General features: G+C 40.1%; 1 protein-coding gene across 1 annotated transcript in view; it reads right to left on the bottom strand.

Moving 5' to 3' along the window:
- Positions 1–4,810: 4,810 nt before the first annotated feature.
- Ckmt2 (creatine kinase, mitochondrial 2) overlaps positions 4,811–15,419 on the bottom strand; it is a 31,484-nt gene continuing 20,875 nt past the window's right edge. Inside the window, exons 4-10 of the mRNA XM_047556669.1 lie at positions 14,569–14,664; positions 13,735–13,956; positions 11,859–11,944; positions 10,757–10,880; positions 10,028–10,162; positions 8,248–8,373; positions 4,811–5,073 (exon numbers count right to left, since the gene is read on the bottom strand). Coding sequence (XP_047412625.1) covers positions 4,954–5,073; positions 8,248–8,373; positions 10,028–10,162; positions 10,757–10,880; positions 11,859–11,944; positions 13,735–13,956; positions 14,569–14,664 — 909 coding nt within the window. The 3' untranslated portion in view covers positions 4,811–4,953. The remainder of the gene's footprint in view (positions 5,074–8,247; positions 8,374–10,027; positions 10,163–10,756; positions 10,881–11,858; positions 11,945–13,734; positions 13,957–14,568; positions 14,665–15,419) is intronic.

The following is a 15,419-nucleotide window of genomic DNA, read 5'->3' as shown; positions in this document are numbered from 1 at the left end:
AATATTCCATCATATATATGTCACATTTTCTTTATTAATTCATCTGTTGAAGGACACCTAATTTGTTTTTAAATTGTAAGTATTAGCAAATATTAATTGTATAGATTGATGGGATTCACTGTGGTATTCCCATATATACATACATTGTGTATTGTGTCCATCCACCTCGCTTCTACTCTTGGTCTCCCCTCCCTTCCCCATAGAACTTTTAACACAGAGTTTGGGGGTTCTTTGCAGTTCAATATTCTTTGGTAGTCAAACTCCCAAGCACCTTGAACTCGGATCTCTTTCCTCTACTTAGAGAGGTATGTCATAGGTAAACTCTAAAAATTCTTATAAACAGTCAGAGGAAAATAGCAAATTGTACATAGATGAACTGTTCACATGACCATAGATTTTTTTATTTAAAAAAAGACCCCATGGCAATTGAAAGGCAATAGAACAAAATAAAATACTCAAAAGGTTAAAAGAAAAAAAGACAAAAGAGGGGAAGGAGAGAATTTAGTGTTTATTAAGCCAGATAATTAGGTTTGTGTTTTCCAAACTCTGATTTTCATCCCATTAATATATTGTAAAACCAATAGTGAACTACAATTAGAATTTTCAATTTTGTGAGGTGGTGCTGGGAATTGAACCCAGGGCCTCATGCATTCAAAGCACACTACCACTGAGCTACACTCTGAATCCCTAACGAGTATTTTGGTATCAGGGATTAAACCTATGATGCTTAGCCACTGAGCCACATTTCCAGCTTTATTTTATTTTATTATTATTATTTTAAATTTTATTTTGAAACAGTTCTTGCTAAGTTGCTTATGGCCTCACTAAGTTGCTTACGCTGGTCTTAAACTTGTCATCCTCCTGCCTCAGTCACCCAAGTTGCTGGAATTACAGGCATGTTCCACCACACCCCTTAAGAAGTTTTAAGACTGGAAGAGAATAGAATAGTATAGAACAAAAAAACTGTCTGAGTGTATCTCTAATAGTAAAGTAAATATTGCTACATAAAACTTTCATTTGGATTTTGCATAAATTTGCTTGCATACTCACATATGTGTATGGTGGGTTCTAATGTACAATACATTTCTTTCCATAGATTATAGTAAAAGGAACAAATATAAGTCACTGTTTGAGATTATTTACCATCATAGAAACTTTGTAAAGCAAGAATTATTTCTGTTTTACAAATGAAATTAAGACTATGTCAAATAATTTGCTTTCAATTACCTGATTAGTAGTCAAATACCTGATTAGTGATTGAGTGTAATGCAAATCTTTTGAACTTTGAAAAAGAACATAAACTGGGCAGGGTGGCACATGTCTGTAATCCCAGCTACTTGGGAGGCTGAGGCAAAAGGATCACAATTTGGCAACTTCATGGAGACCCTGCCTCAAAATAAAATAAAAAGAACAAGGGAAGTAATTCAGTGGTAAAGGGCCCTGGGTTCAATCCCTGGTACAGAAGAGAGAGGGAGACTTAAAACTTCACATTCACATACACAAATTGAAATAAAGTCACAAAATTCAGTTCTTACCTGGAATGTGAATGTGACCAACCACCAATCAATGTCCTGTGCTGTTCTCATTAACCAATGCAATTTTAACAACAGATTTGCTGTAACCTCCTCCTTTATTCTTTTTCAGTCTATAAAAATCCAGACCCCTTAGACTCCATTTAGGGAGCACTAACTCTAGGTGGCTAGAAATTGTTCCCACCAGGTAATCATCCTTACATGGGCTCCGATGAACTCTTTGTTCTCAGACTCAATGTGCTTCAACTTGTCTTGTAGGTGATCCCTCAAAACAACTTCTTTTGGCTTCCTTGAAAGCATTCAGACATTTTGGGATATTTAGTCTGAGTAAAGAATAGTCTGTTCACTATAAGCAGATGTACTATGGCAGCCTAGAAAGCAAGAAGACTCCTGTTTCTCTTCCCTGTGGAAGAGAGCCAGCATGATTTCTTGACCCTTGAAGCCTCCTACCTGCTTTCTGCCCAGACACAAGGTATACTAAACTTTAAAAGGCAAATTTAAAGTGACTCAGAACCATGCTCTGTTCATATCATTTCTTGGTGAATATTGATTGAACATGATCTTACTTAGTTAAGAAGAACTATCTTCATGCTATGACCACTTTGGCTGAAAGATACAACATTCAGTTTGACTTTTAATTATTAGTTAAAAGTCCCTTTATCTCTTCCACCAGACTCATCTTTCACATAAAAAAAAATCTTTTCTTTCATGGTCACATAGCCAAGGTGTTTTTTTCTTGTGGCAAATTATAACTTACCACGACTGTGAACAGGATGATATAACTCAAGTGCTTGGCAATGTTTGAGGGAAAAGAGTTTCCTTGTATCCAATTCAAGCGCTATTACATAATCTGAAAATTGTCTGCAGAGTGGTTGAGAAAGTATATTTGATGAATATGGAAGATTTCAAAGAAAAGTGAAGTGCCACATCAAGTGTTTAGCAAACCATTGTAAGCTTGGTTTTAATGACTCTTGTTATGAATATTTTGCTTTTGAAAAGTAAAGTCACACAATCATACATTCTTGGTAATACACTGTCAAATGGCCCTACAAATCAAATCTTTCAAAAGTAGATAATTTGAGGATTAAGTAGTAACAATCTAAGAAAATCAATATCGAAGGCAAATGTCAGTGTGGTTATTGATGGCTGAGGGTAAGATATGGATTAGATAAAAATTCAGCAACAGAAAAGGAGAGAGTTGTTACCTGGAATTACCTGTACATTAGGTATTCAGTTAATTTTGTTGATGATGCTGCTTGGGATTTATAAATCAGAAGATTTGTTTTCTTTTTGTGTCAGTAGTTATATGTTTTATGCCAATGCTTGTCCCTTAGCTTATCTCCTGAAAAAATGAAATGTTGGTGGATGTGTCTGTCTAATCTCTTTGACTCATTTATGCCTGTGTTTCTTTAGCTATAGATCTTGCCTTCAGTTGCCATTTAGTTCATAAGATCTTTCAGAAGAGGGACCATCAGTCCTGTTGACTTGCCCTGAGGATGATGTTAAGGGATATTTGAAACTAGATTATTATAATATTATAATAGTGATTTCTTTAATTTTAGTGTTTACTCAGCAAATACTTAGGCAGGGCACTTGCTATGTAGTGAGCACTTTAAAAGCAAACTTTTCAAATACTAATTATAGTTTTATCCTCCCAATAATCTAATGAGATGATAAAATTGCTCTCATTTTACAGAAAGGAAACTGAGGAACTGAGAAATTAGGTCGCTCACTGTCATGTGGTATAAGAATTGGGACTTGTTTTCTAGCAATGTGGCTGTACAGCCAGTTTGCTTACCATGACACCACAGTTTTCTCTATCCTTTATCCCTCTGTCCCTGGAGGGTATCAGCCACTGCCCAAGTTTGTGATCCCTCTTTATCTCTATGCATTGGTTAGAAACAGTCTTCTACCACGTCCCATTCAGGACACTTACATCAGTGTGATTTCTTCTTCTGAATTTCTACCAATTTCAATTTCCAAATTTCTACATAGCAATTTGTTGCTCAAAAGTTAGAGTAGTGCCTATCAGCACCACCACAGTTATCTTCCTTTAAGCCTTTATTTTTCTTAATATAGCAGAGGGGAAGAAGACAAATGCTATATTATAGCATTGATTTAACTATTGTACCTACAGTGCTCATCTACTATGGAACGCAGAACTTGATCTTCTTCTTGTTTTTCAAGCTAATAAAATTTGTCTTTTGCATGTGGAGCAGTTTCATAACTTGTTACATAATTAATTACTCCCACGTCCTCTACCACTTCACTCCTCCTCTATCCCTTCAGGTTACAGACATCACAAAATGGATGGAAAAGAAAAATGAGATTTAAGACAAGGATCTGCAGGCTAAGGAAAGAATTCAGCCTTTAAATTTTACTAAAACCATTTTTAGTATTTCAGACATCAAAATTTGAATTGCTTTTGAGAGACAGCATATATCACTGGACATTGACCAGACCACATATTGGCAACAGAACTCTCATCACAGTCTCTAAAGCAGCCAGTTCAGGAAGCCAAACCACAGTGTCTGCAGCAATCAGCCCGGTATGGTCAGGACTTAGTCAATGACAGCCAAATTCTCCAGATTTTTGCTCCAGTCAAATAAAGCCAAGTGTTTTTTTCCAAATTCATCACTTAGGATACCCTGCTTCTAAGTAGTTTGCCTCCAGCCTACCATACTTACACCCCCAATTAGAGCATGCCTGACTTTCACTGTTTTTGTTTTAAGTCTCTGCCAAATGCAACCAGTGGTGGCTGATTCTTGCTATAGCAAGCTCTAAATAAATAAATAACCCCTGTCCACATTTGTATAGTGTTTATTTTTACCCATTCAAGAAAAATAGTTTGTTCTTGTTCTATTTTTCAGAGAATTGATTATTACTCAATTTCTAGTTGTCTATAAGGAATTTGTTAAAGGGTTGACTATATTTAACATCTAGATAGTTGAAAGGTTATCTAGATGTGTGTGTACGTGGTCTTACAAATGTTAGTTTAGCTGTGTGTAGTGGTGCATGCCTGTAATCCCAGTGGCTCAGGAGGCTGAGGCAGGAGGATCACGAGTTCAAAGAAAGTCTCAGCAACTTAGTGAGGCCCTAAGCAACTTAGAGATACCCTGTCTCAAAATAAAACAATAATAGTCTGGGGATGCTGGGGATGTGGTTAAGCATCCCTGGATTCAATTCCTGGTACCAAAAAAAAAAAAATTGCCTCCTTCTACTTATAATTAGATGTATTTCCCCTTCTTAGTAGTATTAAAAACTCAGAGAAACAAAGATATTAAGGAGAGTTTTATTGTAAAGATAGGCAGTACCTACAATTTTACATTTTTTCCAAGTCTACAAAAACTCTCAGAGTAGAGACTTCTTTGTGTCTGTCATACCAGCAGACAGATTATTTATAAATCGGGAAAGGGAAAGTTCACTTCCTGCCAAACTGAGGCAGAGGCGGTGGCACCTTAATATCTTGACCTCTCTCCAGCTTCTTTTCACAATCCACCAGGTAGTTGACTCCGTCGATGACTATCTGCACAAGCTCAACCTTATAAGTGAAAAAAATGAATGATTAATTTGAGCAGATGATACCTGCAGGATATAGGTCAACTGGAACAACACTGGGATAAGTCAGAACTTGCCACTTAGCTGGACTTTACAACAACTTCTTTCTCACTATTTTCCTAACAGGTTGTGGGAGGAAAGGTCCACAGACCATGGTCAGAGATGGAAAGCAAAAATGTCACAATGTTTCTCTCAAGCTTTTCTTAGCTAAGATGGAGTTATTACTTTGTGTGTGAGAACTTTTCTTCTACATTTGAAAACTATTCATTTTCTATCCCAGATATTTTTTCCTTATCAGTTTCTGCTATACACTATCAGTTTGTCTAAGAGTAAGAAAACAGCATCACTCTTCTGTTGTTCTTTGAATCTGAATTCTGACCTTTTTCCAATTTATCGGCACTGAATATGTTATAGTTCAGATATCATCATTCTCACAGTGATGTCTTGCTGAAAAATTGTTTAAAATCATGTGTTTGAATAAATGTTGGTGACGATGTGAGGAAAAGGTACACTCATACATTACTGGTGAGACTGCAAATTGGTGCAACCACTCTGGAAAGCAGTATGAAGATTCTTCAGGGAACTTGGAATGGAACCACCATTTGACCGAGTGATTCTATTCCTTGGTATATACCCAAAGGACTTAGAATCAGCATACTACAGTGACACAGCCACATCAATGTTTATAGTTGCTCAATTCACAATAGCTAAACTATGGAACCAACCTAAGTGGCCTCAAAGGATGAATGAATAAAGAAAATGTGGTATATATACCCATGGAATACTTCTCAGCCATAAAGAGTGAAATTATGGCATTTGCTAGTAAATGGATGAAACTGGAGATAATCATGCTAAGTGAAATAAGCGAATTCCCCCAAACCAAAGGTTGAATGTTCTCTCTGAAATGTGAATGCTGACCTACAATAAGGCAGGGCAAGGGTGTGTGGAATAGAAGTTCATTGACTTAGACAAAGGGGAATGAAGGGAAGGGGGGGGTTTGAATAGGAAAGACAGTAGAATGAATCAGACATAACTTTCCCATGTTCATATATGAATATGTGACCAGTATAACTCCATATCATGTACAACTGCAAGAATGGAATCCTAATTAGAATAAATTTATTCCCTATATGTATAATGTGTCAAAACATACTCTACTGTCACGCATATATAAAAAGAACAAATAAAATAATAAAAAAGCAAGTGTTTGGCAACCAAATCATGTTTGCACTGTGCCAGGCAAATTAATTACCCAAAGGAAACTTTACAAATTTGTATTGAGATACACTTTCAAAAATCCTCCTTTTAAAAATACATGTTAGAACTGTGGTTTCCAGATTTTTTTTTTTTTTTTTTTTTTTTTTTTTTTTTTTTTTTTTTTTTTTGTGGTACTGGGGATCGAACTCAGGGCCTTGTGCTTGCAAGGCAAGCACTCTACCAGCTGAGCTATCTCCCCAGCCAGATATTCTTAAACTAGAGCATGTATACCTATTTTCCCTGCCCTGTGATCACCAGTGCAACAAATTCCTTGCTTCTGAGGAGAGTCAAACTAGTTACCATAAAGCAATTAATAAAATACTTGCTGAAACTTAAGAACAAGCAGCAAGAGTGGAAGGGATCATTGAGGGTCTGAGCTGGAACAAACCTTAGGCATGATGGAGTCCAGCTCCCTCCCATCTCTTTTCACGTACAAAGAAACTGAGCCACCATCCCCATCAGAGGGCTGGGTCAGAAGGCAAGACATTACTAATGAGGCATATATTTTCTACTTATTTAATTGATGCATCCCAGGGTTGGTGAGGGTGTGGCAATTTGGGTCTCCCATTCACTGCCAATCAGACTGTTTTGGTATACATTTTTGGTAAGAAACTTTGTCATTAATAGGTTCTCCTGATTTTTAATCCAGAAACTCCTTTCCTAGAAGTACATCCTAATTAAAGAGTTATATATAGACACGGTCAAACAAAATATTAGGAATACATTAAATAGACAAATGGACTATCTCTTCTGTGCTGTCATTTTTAAAAAATCATGTTTTTACATGACACGGGTATTTAGGACTTTTTGTTTGGCTGACTTTTGTGGTGTTGGGGATTGAACCAAGGGCCTCACATGTCTAGGAAAGTGCTCTACCACTGAGCTACACCCCTAGACCAAAACTCATGGATCTGAAACATACTTAATGTTGTGGGGAAATGCTCATGTCTTGAAAATTAAAGTACTATAATACCAAATTGTACTGTAATTACGATTAAAAACAAGTTTCTGAATAGTTGTAAAAAAGAATAGAAGGCAATTCAGAATAATGTTCACAATGGTTATCAGGTTGCTGAATTAAGTAAGTGAATTTTGAAATATTTGTTGGAATTTTTCTAGCTTTTATAATGATCACCTAGAAAAACTATAAGGTACAGTTTGATGACACATAAATGGGGACATATACAGTGCCATATACAGTGGCCATATACAGTGGCCTTCCAAGTGCAGTCCCTGACCAGCAGTCTCAGCATTGAGTTGGTGTGACTCATTGCATTGGAGCCCTCTACAACTCGCCCATTCACCACCCAGACCCACACATCTCAGTGAGTCCTCTTCACTACACTTAGTCACAGGTTCCCTCAGCTTTGTTTTACAAGTACAATTTTATATATAACTAATGCAAATCTTATATGTCACCTTAACCCTAAAAGTAAGATTTTAGGAATTATCAAATGTCTAAGAATGCCAAAGTAAAGATGATAGTACGTGACTTTCACCAAGAGAAACTCAGAATCAAGAGAAAATCTCACATTTTGCCTCCCTCAGAGGGCTAACACATATGTTCTCTGACTGCAATGATGAAATACTACTGTCCTTTAGCATAATAGAGCTCCTGCTGCTGAAGATTGCTGAAATGGCTCTCAGGGGCAGGTTGGTGACAACAGTCCCACTGTGAATTCCTTCACTTGCCCATAAAGTCTCAAATTACATTGTGTTTACCTTTATGCCATTATTTCCCATGGAAGGGCAATACCATAGAATGAATAGCTAACAGAATTCAGTGAGGAAAGAGGTCTTGAATTCTGTGAACAAAGTAAGGTGTTGAGGCCACTTTTCTATATCCTTTCTCTTAGGCTGATTTTGTTAGTTCATGCTGGGAAAGTAAGAGAGATGTTACCTCTGATCTACCAATTCGATCAATGTTGGAAATATCATACACATCCGCCACGGCTGCAGTATCCACACCACCTGTACCACGCTTCTGGAGTCTTAGGTTTTCCAGGATCTTAGAAAACCGTGGATCCTAGGACGGGGTATAATACTCAGTGACATAAGCAGTGAAATGGACTCACTATCATTGGCACATTCACTGAGAACAGACATTATAATGAGAGATCATTGCAGTTAACTTACACAAAGCATTTATTTACTATGTACCAGGGCACTGTGCTGGAAATTTTCAAGCTTTACAACAACCTTTACAAAAAGCAAGTAGGAATTGCTTTTATCCCATCTTTATTTTATGTTGATATACCAAAATACCTGAGACCAAATAATTTATAAAAAAGAGAAGTTTACTTGGCTCACAGTTCTGGAGGCTGAGAAGTCTAAGAACATGGTGCTGGTATCTGCTTGGCATCTGGTGAGGACCTTCTTGCTGCATCATAATATGGCAGAGGGCATCATATGGCAAGACAGTGTGTGTGGTAGCTTGGGTTTCTCTTTCTCTTCTTATAAAGCCACTAATGCCATCCCAAGGACTCAAACCTCATGATCTCACTTAATCCTAATTATGTCCCAGAGACCCCACCTCAAGATACCATTAACATATGACTTTGGTGATTAAGTTTCCAACACATGAACTTCTAGGGGTTACATTCAAACCATAGAAATCCCCACACAAGTGAGGTTCAGAAGAATTAACTTCTCTCAAAGTCACATAGCTAAAAAGTAGCAGAGCTGGAACTGAACCTGAGTAGTCTGACTCCAACCTTGTGTTCTTAACTTCTATACATTTTTTTGCATCTGGATGCCAATTTTGGTGTGTTCATCACTCATCTGAATAACAGCTGCTATTGTTATAATTAAAATCATAAAGTTAAATCACTTCATTTTCTTAGCATTGGAATTTTGAATAACAAATTTTCATACTCTTTGTAGGGGGATAGGCAGCATATTTTCTAAAATTGTTGTTTTGAAAGTATCCGATTTACTTGGTGTGCTTCAGCAGAAACTACTAGTTACCCACCAGAATCCTTCACCCCTTCTTACAGCATTGGATCTGAGGAAGTGAACACTAAGTTCCTGCTAATGAAATGAGCAGATGTGATGTGTGCCACTTTCTGCCCTACACCTTAAATCTTTACATGGCCACACCTGTTTCCTCTCTTCCCTTCTCATAAGCTAGAATGTGGAGCCTGATGGTGACCATGTAAATGGGGACGGTGCCCTAAGACAGTGTCCTTTAAGCAGAGTCCCCGGACTAGCAGCCTCAGCATCACCTAGAGAAATGCAAGAAATATAAATCCTGCAGGAGGCACCTTGCAATCTGTGTTTGACCAAGTCCTGCAGGTGACTGTCTCGCATGCTCAAGTCTGAGAACTACTTGTGCTAGGACAGACAGAAGAAGGATATGGAAGGAGCCCCAGCGAGCAGAGCAGAGCAGAGCAGAGCAGCTTGCCCACTTATCCTGGTTTGTTATATTAGGGAAAATTTAAAAGTCTTACTCTTGAAGCCACCATCTCCCCCCTTTTTAAATACAGTCCATAATCTTTTATCCTAACTAATAAAAATGTCCTTTCAGGCAAACTTAACCCTTCCCTTTCTCATTATTTTTCTATTAGAGCTAGAGAAAGTAAGACTTAAGGAATGGAGAGGTATTTTCTTCCTCCACAAAGCAGTCATATCTGAACTGATCCTGGTGGGACCCAGGAAGACCACTGGTCACATAACATTACCTTGCTGAGTTTGGGGATCCTGACATGGACACCAGCTCGTAGTCCTGTTCCAAGATTTGAAGGGCAGGTAAGAATGTATCCTAGGCGCTCATTCCACATAAACTCCCAACCTCGTTCCTGGATTAACCGTTCTACCTACATGAGTAACAACAATAAACAAATGGCAGGGTTCTCAAATATCCATTCGCTCAGCTCATCCCAAACACCAGGGAGAGACATGTGTGCCAAGAATTTGCCATGAATGAAATTGAACTAAATTTATAAGACTTGTTTAATATAAAATGATACCTCTTCTATTAGAATACTAAAATGGCCCAATTAAATTAGAGGGACCATGTAAAGTATTGAACACAGTACCTATCAGATACTAAGCTCTCAGTAAATGTCAGTTGATGTTATTTTTCATTCCAAGTCAATAGGAGAATATAGGAATTCTCAGCAGGTAAGTCTGTGTTCAGATTACATCCTATATTGTCTGTGTGCTTAAAATAGCCAAAGGAAATGGGAAAATAACAAATGAGCCAGAGACTCATAGGGAAGCATAGGAGATTTCTAATAAAGAGAATTTTCTGAAGCACTACCCTGGAAATTTCACTCCAGAAAGAATGCCTGATTCCTAGGAAAAATTAGCCCCATCTCGGAAGTCACCATAGTGTCTTTGTCCAAGAATGAGAAATAGAGGACAGAGGTTATTCAAATGATATTCAAAAACCTATGATAGCATCTTACTTCTTTGAGTCCACGACAGAATCGCTCAAACACCCGTTTCATATTGCCGCCTTTTTCCATTGAGATTACCCTGGTGTGGTCTTCCTCATTTATCCAGATGAGAAATGTCTTGTCATAATTATGCCTAATGAAGAGAGAAATATGGTGTTGAGTGTTAATTACATTTGTCTCAATACATGAAAATTCCCATTACCTCTGTAGCTTGATTGCCTCATTTCACCTTCCTCATTTCCTAGATGGCTCTTATCTGTAATTGTGCCTTAACAAGCACCACAAAATAATGTTACCTTGACAGAATGAAGAATAAGACTGACTCCAACCCTTAATGATGTCAAGTTTTTGCCCAACAGGAATATAAAATACCACCTAGATCCTCAGAGAGGATGCCTATAGTTCGACTATGATAATATTTGGCTTTTATACTTACAGGAGTATTTTATCTCCTAACAGATTCAGTTAAAATCTTGTGGTGCTTTAAAAGAATGTTGTTTTTTGGTTTTGGTTTTGGTTTTTTGGAGCACATGAGGACTCACATATGTTTTCTATCTGAACCCTGCCTGTCTATCCCAAACGAGCAGGTGCTCATGGACACTTTATCCCAGCTAGTTTGGATGTAGTCAGGATAACCTATAAGGCACAGGAGGTGCCTTGTAGGCAAAAAAAGGTTGAGAACTGTTGTCCAGGATAAAACAATTGCACACTGGGTACCTATTCTTTGTTTTAGTGTCTTTCTTAAATCATTAATATTTATTTTTCATTTTCTAGTCTTTTGTTTCAAAAGCTGTAAGACAGATTCTCTGTGAGGTCAAACAATAAAAAGCATTTTTTTCCCTTTAAATGCAGTCATTTCCCCCATGCATAGTTCATGCAAACCAGCTCGTTCTTATATTCCTCAGAAACATCATAATACTTAGGTGCTGTGCATACACACTTAATGTTTCTAAGTAGTCTGACTTCCTCATTTAGTTTCTAAGTAGTCTGTCTTCCCCATGAAGCAGGGCATGCTGTCAACTGCAGTTCACAGCAAGTTCAGGTTAGGACAAGCAGGTATCTGAGCAGATCCTCTGCACACATGGCAAATGTGAAAACACTACATCCATACCAGATTCCCCTGGCATCTGGCCAGTCACGGGCCATCCCAGCACATGTTAGTAAAGGGGACACTGGCTTATCAAACAGAAAGTGGTCCTGCAGGCCAAAAGGGACAAAGCAGAGAGAAGAGACTGATGAGATCAGGCATGACTGCAAGTGCCATGTGAGGAAGTTTCAACTTACTGATAATGGCTGGGGTCTTAGGCAGTGCTCTCAGCTTGTCTGCCTGTTAGGACTTGGGAGCTTTAAAAAATAAAATCTGATGTGCAATTCCCATCTGCCAGAGATTCTGAATGAGATGTACTTGGGTGTGGTTTAGGCACCAGAAGAGGTCTTCAGGTGATTCTAGTGTGCAGCCAAGATTGAGAGCCACTGGCTTAGACCACATGGAAATTCTTCTAAGTCACTGTGGAGTGCATCTACACCATCAGTCAATCATATGCAATGGCAGAGTGGGCAAGAACGAGAGGTACTAGCCTGTCTGTCTACATGGCTGCCATTCTTTATGTTTAAAGTATTATTGGTTCATTTAATAATATCATTTCTTTCATCAAAAAGTGCTAGAGATATACAATAGTAAGCTACAAGTAAAAACAGTCACCACTAATTTAACGTTTACCATGTGCCAGGCCCTATGTTATGTGCTTCTAATTTATTTTCTTTAATTCTCACAATAAACTTAGAAAGTAACAGTAATTATTTCACAGGTGAGGAAAATGGAGATTCAGAGAGAGAAAACAACCTACTCACCATGGCACTGCTAGGTAGTGGCAGAACATAGATTCAGACCTAGACCTCTGGAACTCCCAAGCTTGCGCCTTTAACCTACCATAGACCACCACACATGTCAAAATCTGTGATTAGTCCAGAGACTAATGTTTTTCTTTCTGTGTGTACACCACACTTTCTTGCATAGCAATGTATCTTCTCTATCATGAGCTATATGGATACTATATGTTCAAAAATGATTATGCTGAGGTAAAAAGTAGATATGGGGAGGGGAGTCCTTCTAGGATCTCAAAGAAATGGGAGAAGTCAACCACTTGAACCAGGGCCTGACTGTCACTGCACAGGAAGAATCAAGTCCCCTAAGCAGGAAACTAGAGTGGCTACTTAAGGCCGAGGTGGCTTGTTCTGTAACAGGACAGGCAGATGGCTATCCTGATGGCCATCAAGACCAGGAGACATAGGCCTATATACCAAAATCATAGAGTTGCCCTGCCTGGTTTGGAAATGGGGCACATTTTGTGGAATTAAATCTTCAGAAATGATGGAAGTTTGTTTCCACTTTTCCTTGAGGTTTAGTTAAAAGTTACTTTGGAAATTGCCATTTGTTTTTTCTGTGATAAGGGAAAAATACATAAGGGACTTGAGTATTTTTCTATTCTAGTGCCAACAAGAAGCTGTGGACGATACTGGAGGCAGCAGGAGGAAAACCAACAGGAAACCAGAGGCTGGGTCCACAGAAGTAGGGGTAGGACTTACACCTGGGATTTCCTTTCCAGATTCTCCTGGGATCTAGGGTTTGCTTTGGGTGTGGTAACAGAGAGCATCTTCTAGGCACAGGTAGGATTTCCATGCCTATTATTCCTATTTATTGACAAGTAAGGGGATTCGCCATTCACCTCCACCCTCCTCAACACGCCTTCTGTTGATTTTAACCATATAATACTTCCATCTTCCTTCCTTATACTGAGGTGGTCGAAGGCCCAGGCTGTCTCGGTCTGCTCTCCCCATCAGCCCCCATCCCAACCCCCAGCATAGAGCCCAGCAGGCGCTCGGCCTGGGCAGAGGGGCCTGAGCTCTAGGAGGGCGGCCCAGTGCGGGTCAGAGCTCTCCACCCAGCCCACCCCAGGCAGTCCCTGGGTGGTTCACCACCCACTCACGTCGATGAGCCGTTGCTGGTCCTGCTCGGTCATCTCAGACAGCTTGTAGTAGCGACCTGCCAAGTCTCCCTTGAGGCCCTCTAGGGCGGTGATGGCCACATTCTCCACCTCCCTCCGCTCAGCCCGCGAGCAGGCGGGTGGCAGGCTCAGCCCGCGGATGCTGCGACCGGTGCGCACCCGAGACGACAGTACGTAGCGCTCGTCGAACTGCCCATGGGTGATCTGCAAAGCAGAGTGGGCAGGGGAGAGTGTGGGGGCGTGTCACTGTGGCAACGGTGGACCACGATCCTGCCTCAAACACAGCAGATTCCCACTCTCTGATCTGCCGTTTTCCTGGGACCGTCAGGCACTGTGCAGGATGGCACAACCAATTGCTGAACACATCTGGCAATCTGGGGTAAGGACCTTGGAATCCTGTACCCCCAGGAGGTGGTTTGGATTGAAAAGGAATTGTTTCAGAAAAGGTCTAAAGTTCTCAGTGACCAGCCATCATTAGAGTTTTTGTTGTTGTTGTTGTTGTTTTTTTTCTTTTTAGTACCAAGTCTCACTAAGTTGCATTGGGCCTAAGTTGCTGATGCTGGCATCTAATTTGGGATCCTTATGCTTCAGCCTTTGGAGCAGCTGGGCCTGAGCCACCATGCCCAGCTCCTTAGAGGGATTTTAAAGGCCCCTTGAACCTTCTTAACCTCCATGGTCCTCCAGGGAGTTTGCTATACTAGGGCAGTCACAGAGATTCCAAGAGACATCAAACCAGGGAAAGAGCTCTTAAGTTCTCACACCGTGGACTCTAGAGTTCCAGCTTCATGAGCAGGAGAGAAGGGGGCTAGAACCTACCTTGGATGCATCCAGATCGGTGGGGTGCTTCATCACCCTAGGGTCATAACCATTGTGCCTTAGTTTGATAACAGGATCAAAAAGATCAGCAAACACCTGTGGGAGAAAAGATGCTTCTGTTTCCTCTTTCACTGGTTCTTCTAATAGTAAAAAAAACTTTTCTTTCACTTGTCCTTTTGTGTCTTAAGAAAAGACTAATGTCCTCCTCCAAAATTCTCCATGCTATCATGCAGGGAATGAGTGAAAGAGTAGATTGCTGGATAGGAACAAAGTTTTGTACAAGGGAAAATCTTTTGGAGGAAAATCTTGATTCCTTGAGAGAAGTCAGAGCTGCTGAATTCTATCCTTTTAACCTCCTACCTAAGGATTCTACCACCCCCACCGCCATAAGACTGAGCAAAAAAATTGTGTGGTTAAGAATTCAAGGGCACACGTGGCTGCCACCATTTTGAGACAACAGCCAGACCCCATAGGACCCTTGGCCGGACTGACTGAGCCCCGTCTCCAGGATCCCTCAGCCCGACCGATCACTCCCTGCCTCTGGGGCCCTCACATCGACTGACTGCTCCCTGCTGCCAGGACCCCCAGACCAACTGACTGTGCCCTATCACCGGAACCCCAGACCAACTGATTGCACCCAGCATCCAGGATCCCACAACCACACCAAAAACACCGGACCTCCAGGACCCCTGCCGGACCAACTGCATCCCGTCTCCAGGACCTCCAGCTGACCACATCCACCCCTGAGCTGCAGCTCCCCATTTGCCAACACATTTCGAAGCCAGAGCGGCCATCTTGGATAATCCTGGAAGCCGTAGCTCCGATCTTTGGGTGGGGCAAATCCCATCCTG

The sequence above is a fragment of the Sciurus carolinensis genome, chromosome 6 (assembly GCF_902686445.1).
Source record: "Sciurus carolinensis chromosome 6, mSciCar1.2, whole genome shotgun sequence".
NCBI lineage: Eukaryota > Metazoa > Chordata > Mammalia > Rodentia > Sciuridae > Sciurus > Sciurus carolinensis.
The sequence above is the reverse complement of the archived record's forward strand: the minus strand, read 5'-3'. Positions and strand labels throughout refer to the sequence as shown.